This window comes from Toxorhynchites rutilus, chromosome 3 (assembly GCF_029784135.1).
Source record: "Toxorhynchites rutilus septentrionalis strain SRP chromosome 3, ASM2978413v1, whole genome shotgun sequence".
Lineage (NCBI taxonomy): Eukaryota > Metazoa > Arthropoda > Insecta > Diptera > Culicidae > Toxorhynchites > Toxorhynchites rutilus.
The window spans coordinates 210,753,988-210,761,965 of NC_073746.1; the positions used below are offsets into that span (position 1 = coordinate 210,753,988).

The following is a 7,978-nucleotide window of genomic DNA, read 5'->3' on the forward strand; positions in this document are numbered from 1 at the left end:
TAAAACAACTATTCTATCTATTCTGGAGTATGGCTCTTTCTGCTTTCTCTCAGCAGCTAAAAGTCACCTTCTAAAATTGGAACGAATTCAATATCATTGTCTGCGTATAGCTCTCGGCTGTATGCACTCAACGCATAACATGAGTCTCGAGGTTCTGGCAGGAGTAACTCCTCTACAGAACCGATTCTGGGAACTTTCTCTCAGAATACTGGTGAAATGCGGTATCACGAACACACTTGTGATTGAAAACTTTGATAAAATGCTTCATCTAAATATACAATCTCGGTTTATGAGAATTTATCATCACTATATTTCATCAGATATTTGTCTTCCATCGTTTACTCCAGACCGTGCTCACTTCACCATCAGCAGTTCCTCAATTGAATACGATCTGTCGATGAAACAAGCAATACTTGGGATTTCAGATCAGCTTCGACCAACTTTCATTCCCCGTATTTTTAACCGAAAGTACCAAAAAGTCAATTGCATGAAAAGATACTTCACTGATGGGTCTCGCCTCAATGGATCCACTGGCTTCGGTGTTTTCAATGAAAATTCAAGCGCCTTCCGTAAACTGCAGGAACCTTGTTCCGTTTATGTTGCTGAGCTGGCAGCAATCGACTTCGCATTGGGGATGATCTCCAACAAGCCTGCAGACCATTACTTCATTTTCTCGGATAGTCTCAGTTCGCTTGAGGCTCTCCAGTCGTTGAAAACTAGTAGGCACCCATCTTATTTCCTCACAAAAGTGAGACAGCAGATGAGTGCACTGATCGAAAGATCTTATAAGTTAACCTTTGTTTGGGTCCCCTCTCATTGCTCAATTCCTGGCAATGAGAAGGCGGACACTCTCGCAAAGGTGGGTGCCCAGGAAGGCGAATTGTTTGATAGACAGATTTCATACGATGAATTTTTCCAATTACTGCGTCAGAGTTCCCTCTTGAGTTGGCAAACCGATTGGGACACTGGAAGTCTTGGGCGGTGGTTATATTCAATTATTCCAAAGGTTTCTTCGAGAGCGTGGTTCAAAGGTTTGGACTTAAGTCGTGACTTCATTCGTGTAATGAGTAGACTTATGTCCAACCACTACTCGCTAGATGTGCATCTCCACAGAATAAATCTTGTTCAAAGCAACGTCTGTCGGTGTGGAAACGGTTACGATGACATCGATCACGCAGTTTGGCAATGTACGGATAATTACGCAGCCAGAGAGTACCTTTTGAATGCCCTTGAGGTCCTAGGAAGACAACCCTATGTTCCTGTTAGAGACGTGTTAGAGACAACTGCTATATGCAGTTGATCTATATGTTTGTGAAACGGTCTAGTATAAGTATTTAATGCTTTTGTGTTTTTCTTTTTCGTTATTGTTTTCGTTATTGTATTCTTGTCCCCCCATCTCACCGTCGCCCACCCTCGACAGCTAGTCGAACACCAGATGCTATCCCTGGTCATTATGCACAATGCTACAGTGCGTGCGGCAACCCTCGGTTGAGACAACGATACCTCATATCCATATCCCCAACCTGACCCGTCCCACAAAAATGTTGCCCTTTTAACCTCGAGTAAACCGCGAGTATTCGGTCGAATCCTACTAAACATAGAAATTAGTTGAAACTTTGTATAAACAAACCTTGAATTAGCGGCTTCGCAAAGCTTATGCGATTGAGCCTTACAAATAAATGAACTGGATTAAAAAAAAATTATGAGAGCTTGAGGTTTTTATGTCTTTATTAGTTGGAAGGTAAAACTAGAATAATCACAAATCTAAAAGCATGTCAGTCCTGCTTCTGGCATGGCTACTGTGATCTATCAACAGTCATGGTAGCCAAGGTAGCATCTCCCCCTCTAATTTGGTAGCAGTGGTAATCTTGAAACTTGATTGGTGGCCGGGTTGATCGCACGGGACGTTGCAAAGGTGTCGATGTTTGAATCGGCTGGGGAACATCCATTGACAGTAGAGTTCCATCTCCTTCACTCGACAACGTATCTTGAAGATCAAGAACCTCGGCTGACTCAACGTGCTCCTCATCGGATTTTGGTTGATCCAAGTTCAGGACTTCATTAGGTGTTGGTTGATCGTTCTGGATCGAAGATTGGGTTCTGTCCAGCTGAGGTGTTGGTTCAGCTGGAGTAAGTCCAAAGTCGTCAATCAAGATGGATAATGGTGCTGGTGCAGGAGCAACTTCTTCCATTCCCGTTCGGAGTTGATCAATGTGCGAAAGTAGGACTTTGCGTCGACCAACTTGGTAGTCCAATAATATGTTGTAGTTGACATTGCCAATAGCTTCGAGCACAACACCGGGCATCCACTTCCACTTCTCGTTTGCAGAGTAGACTTTGGCATAAACTCGAGCACCAGCAAGGAAACTTCGCTTGACTGGTTGATGTTGTGGGTGAAATTCTGGTTTGGGTGACGGTCGTAACAGGTCCAAAGTTGTCCTCATCTTGCGTCCAAGCATTACCTCGGCTAGAGATTGTCCACTCAGAACCGCTGATGGAGTGGATCTGTAGACGTACAGGAAAGTTTGAAGCGCAGTAAGGGTTGTCCTCTCTCCTCCGTCGACAATTTTCTCCAGCGATCTCTTCAAGGTGTCCACAAACCTCTCCGCTTGCCCGTTTGATTGTGGATGATACGGAGCTGTACGGAAATGGACGATCCCAAATTCTTCGCAGAAATCACGGAATTCAGCACTGGTGAACTTGCTTCCATTGTCCGACACAATGACTGTAGGAATTCCAAATCTTGCGAAGCATTCTCGAAGAAATGTGGTCGTTGTGGAAGTAGTCGGGTAACGAGTTTGCAGTATTTCCGGCCACTTTGAGAAAGAGTCCACCACAACTAAATAGTATTCTCCATCCACAGGTCCAGCGAAATCGATGTGGAGTCGTTGCCAGGGTCCTTCATCTCGGGGCCACGGTTGTGGTTGAGCATGTGGTGGAGATTTTGCAGCATTCGCACAGCTTGGGCATCTACGAACGTAGTTGGTGATGTCTTCATCTATTGTCGGCCAGAAAACGATTCCACGAGCGATAGCTTTTGCCCGTTCGATGCCAGGATGTCCTTGGTGAACTTGCTTGAGGATCCTTTTCTGCAGGCTTTTGGGAACTACAATTCGATCCGCCATCATGATACAGTCGTCAATTACGGAGTAGGAACCTCGACGGCTGAAGAAAGATCGAACTTCTACATCTTCGATACCTTCGCACCGTAATGGCCAGGAACCTTGTGCGTAGGAAATTACTTTCTGGAGCACGGCATCCTTCTTAGTGGCGATCTTCAGGCTCTCGTGGGTGACTGGAAGATTTTGAATAGAGTCATGGAAACAGGAACTAACGTCATCTTCGACTCGAACCATAGCGATGACTGCTTCTTCGTCGGGTTTCGGGTGGTTGCTGATAAGCCGGGAAAGTACGTCAGCGTAACCGAAATCTTGAGTTGATACGTATTCGATGTTGAAATCGTATCCCAAAAGTGTTAGGGTCCATCGTTGGAGCCGATTTGCGGTATGTACAGGAATGCCCTTTTTGGATCCGAAAATTCTCAGCAATGGTTGATGGTCCGTTTGAAGCGTGAACCGGCGACCCCACAGCAAACGATGTAATTTCGTGCAAGCAAATACCAATGCCAACGCCTCTTTTTCGATTTGGCTATAGTTCTGCTCTGCTACAGTCAGCGATCTCGATGCATGTGACACAGCCTTGATGATGCCGTTCGGAAAACGATGAAGAATAACTGCACCAATGCCAGTTTTTGACGCATCTCCTGCCACGATAATCTCTTGCTCTGGATTGTAGTGGGTGAGCAACAGACCAGATTGTAGCACTTTTTTGATGTTTTGGAAAGCGTGCTGACACTCCTTACTCCAATCGAACTTCGTGTCCTTTTTCAGAAGGTTGTCTAACGGATGGCGTAGTTGGTGCATCTCGCGGACGAATTTGCCGTAAAAATTGACTGCACCCAAGAACGAGCGCAATGTGGGAACGTCGGTTGGTGCGGGCATTTCCGAAATGGCTACAATCTTGGCTGGATCGGGTTGGATACCTTTAGCAGAAACGATATGTCCAAGGTACTTGATTTGATACTGGTGGAATCGGCACTTCTCCACACGTAGACGGAATCCATAGTCACGCAGACGGTTGAAAAGCATGTGGATGATTCGGTTATGATCCACGAGAGTCTTGCTGTGAATATCGTCGAGGAAAACTTCCACACCACGTAGACCCGAAACTATTTTCGCCATTAGCTGCTGGAATGCACCGGGTGCTGACTTGACCCCTGGAGCCAATCGGTTGAAACGGAATAACCCACGGTGGGTGTTAATCGTCAACAGCTTCTTGGATTCGTCATTGACCTCCACCTGAAGGTAGGCATCCGACAGGTCGATGATGCTGAAGACTTGACTGCCCGATAGCTTGCTGAAGATCTCCTCCGGGGTAGGAAGAGGGTGGTTGTTGGTCTCCAGTGCTGCGTTGAGCCCAGTCGAGTAATCGGCACATACACGCACTTTTCCCCCCCCCCGGTTTCTTGACAACGACGATGGGTGTTGCCCAGTCCGAAAAATCGACCGGTGAGATGATGTCCAACCGCTCGAGTCGATCCAGCTCCTCTTCTACCTTTTGGATGACATGAAAAGGCACCGGTCGCTTTGGTCGGAAAACGGGTTGGGCATCCGGCTTCAGAGACAGTGAAATTTTCGTCTTCATGCAGTGGCCCAAACCATGCTGAAAAACTTCAGGATATTGCTTAAGGAAGTGCTGATCAGAGGAAGGCGAAAAATTGGAAAGATTCACCTGTTTGCAGTTGGCAGCAAGCGGCTTCGACCATAAGTCAAATGCGTCCAACCAGTCCAGTCCGATGACGTTCAGATCTTCAACTGATGTGATGTAGCAGACCGATGCCTTCGTAGTTTTCCAGATAGTAACCGGGCAGGTGAATTCGCCAACCAATTCGAGTGGTTCCCCTGATGCCGTTGATGCTTCTACGCTAGTCACCGTTGATGACGGTGAGCCAATCATTTTCCACGTGTGTGTGCTGATAACGGTGATGTCGAAACCACAGTCCAATTGGAGCTCGGCCGATTTTCGTTGAAATTGACAGTTGTTCGGCTGCTTCTTTGACTGCCGAACTGCCTGGACCGCTGAAGATGTCGGTTTCTTCTCGACCAACGCCGTGTCGTGTTTAAGATTCGACAGTCGTTGGCACTCGGTGACCAGTCCTGCCAGGTTGATGGTTTCAGCTTGATCGGACTCGAGCTTCGACAGAAGTCAGGTCCTGACGTCGGTGTCCTTCGATGACTTGAAACCACAGATGAACACCAGGCTCTTGAACTGATCCACGGTGAGCTTCTGATGTTCAAAATCTTCACATTGACGGTTGACGATTCCAGCATACGTTACGAAATCGTCGACTTCGTTCTTCTCAATATTGAGGCAGTCGTAGCGCTTGCGGAACAGAGATTTATGCTGACCATAAATCTGCTTCATCTCGTCTACAACTTCGTCGAAGGTGAAATCGCGTGGGTGGGACGGCAGCAGGTATTTCTCGTGCACCGGAACACTGAGACTCCGCAGCAAAAGTCTTACCTTCGCGGCATCATCCAAGCTTCTGCCATCCTGCCTGAATAGATCCTCATACTTAGAAAACCAGCGATCGAAAGTCAACCCGATTTCCGGATCGAAGTGGAACTCCTTAAGATTGGTCGCAAGGGATTCGAGAATTTTCTCTGGAGCGTTTTGCTGTGTTGACGTTGCTTGGTTACCGGTGAACTGTTCCAGTAACTTCATCAAGCGGCTGTTTTGCTCGGCCATTTGCTGCATCACAACGGACAACGGAATTTCTCCTCCACTTGCTCCAGCTTCGGATCCGGCTTGAGTTCCATATTCGGTGGTCATCTTGGAAGAATCTTCAGGCTTCAACCTCGTCGCCAAAAATGTTACCTTCTCAGTAGTCAAATAAATTATGAGAGCTTGAGGTTTTTATGTCTTTATTAGTTGGAAGGTAAAACTAGAATAATCACAAATCTAAAAGCATGTCACTCCTGCTTCTGGCATGGCTACTGTGATCTATCAACAGTCATGGTAGCCAAGGTAGCAGTGTTATCAAATCTGGCATCCTTGTGCTGGGTTGTTCACATGTGGAATGGAGTGGAATGAAACATCAAAAAACGCGCAATCTGAAGCGATCAGTATGTCCTAGCACGCGATGAGCTCCAATTCATCACTCCGCATCGCATCGCACCGCGCTTACTATGTCCTCGGCCTAAGTGCCTGACATCATGCTGAATGATGTTCATCGCCACCTTAATGTTTTTCATTCAGAAGAGATGCCTTATCATGCGCGGGTTGCTATACCTGGCATCCACTGTGTCGTTGCTCACACGTAGCAACTGTGCCCTTCATGCGCTATCAAACTCAGGCTGACGGGGCTCCGATTAGCCTCCACCACTGAGTGAGCGCATCTCAAGCACCCCTCATGCGCGCTATCGCGTCCAGTACCTCTTACATTAGGGTTATACCCCTGATCGAATATCTACTGTAATTGATACAAGCAGTGGGACCTCTTGTTATCAGCCCATCATCCAAGCTGACGGAACAGCTTGCTAGACATGTACCGCTAGATGGGGCCCCTAGTTCGACCAGGCCTTGACATTCAGGCCGTATGTAAACGAAAATCGGGAAAACGATAACGTTAGGGATAATTTAAACCAGCCAACTAGGTCTTTGGCTAGACGATTTCGATGTTCAGCTGCCACTATGACTACAACCCTCGATTCCCTTGATTAAGGCAGATGAGAGGATATTACATAGACGGATTAAATTATCTCAGATTATGATGAAGAAAAAAGAGTGTGTGAACTTGCTTTCCAATTTGGTAAGCAGTGAAGCGTCGCAAAGTGGAGGACTTGAACAAAATAACAACGTAGTTCTACGTCAACAATGTGGTCGTGTCTTGGACACAATCTCCTGTATTTTTTTTCGCACTGAAATGCATGGTTTACCATCGAAAAAAATAACTCAAATGTGTTTCATTTCATATACCGCTCAAGAACAGAAAACCGCACAAAAACAGGTTTTCTTGTATTTTGGAATCGTCGTGGCGCGATCCACTGCGAGTTATTGGATACACACGAGACAGTCGTTTATCATCGGTATCAGAATTAGTATACCATGAAGACGCATCCACATTTCGTCATTCGGCCTTAGCCGCCCGGTAGAGCCGAATAAGTGTGGGCCCGTGCTTACCGACGTGCCGAAAACCGACTCGAATCATGCCGAGTCCAACCCGAAACTAGTCGGCCTGAATCAAAGAAAATCGACCGAAACAAAACGAAGTACATTCGTGTTGACGGAATTGTGCTTCATATGTTCAATTTGTGAAGCGAAAATGATAACGGATTGTCAGGTGGAATGAACACACATTACAAAACAGAAATTATGAATGTAAATAAGGCTTTTCATATCAAATATGCAATCTATTCAATATATATAAAATATAAAAATGATTGAGTGAGGATCAGTACAATGTGTTTAGGTAATCAAATATCAAGAAGAAAACATTTTCATTCAAATGCAACTCAAACTCAAACTCAAAACTCAACTCCTGGCTGCGCTGAAATTGGAGAATCCTCTATTGACCTAATCATCAACTTGGCGATCGTATCCAGGACTGACAGTTTATTGTCGAAAGCCAGCCGTAGAAGGAAGATCTACCTGATTGCCCTCAGTAACACGATCCTGCTGCGCGTGGCGCATTCGAGGTGAACGACTGGAGATTCTCAACTGCTCACGTTGAGAACGGTAACAATAACAACTTTCAAGTCGCGAGAGCTCAGCCGCTCTGCTAGAATACATCAAGGTCATCATAGCAGAAAAATACCTCGGCTCTAAAGGACCACCAGGAGTTGGATTTGGACGATGTTAATAGTAGTCTAATTTCCAGCAAGAATCTGGCATCTTCGAGGCAACCACAATTTCATCT

At 46.0% G+C, this 7,978-nt stretch overlaps 1 protein-coding gene across 1 annotated transcript; it reads right to left on the bottom strand.

Moving 5' to 3' along the window:
- Positions 1 to 1,796: 1,796 nt before the first annotated feature.
- LOC129773905 (uncharacterized protein K02A2.6-like) lies at positions 1,797 to 5,892 on the bottom strand. The gene is made up of 3 exons (XM_055777568.1): positions 5,304 to 5,892; positions 4,500 to 5,216; positions 1,797 to 4,465 (listed from the first exon to the last, which is right to left on the bottom strand). The coding sequence occupies exons 1-3, from the start codon at positions 5,890 to 5,892 to the stop codon at positions 1,797 to 1,799; spliced, it is 3,975 nt and encodes a 1,324-aa protein (XP_055633543.1).
- Positions 5,893 to 7,978: the final 2,086 nt, after the last annotated feature.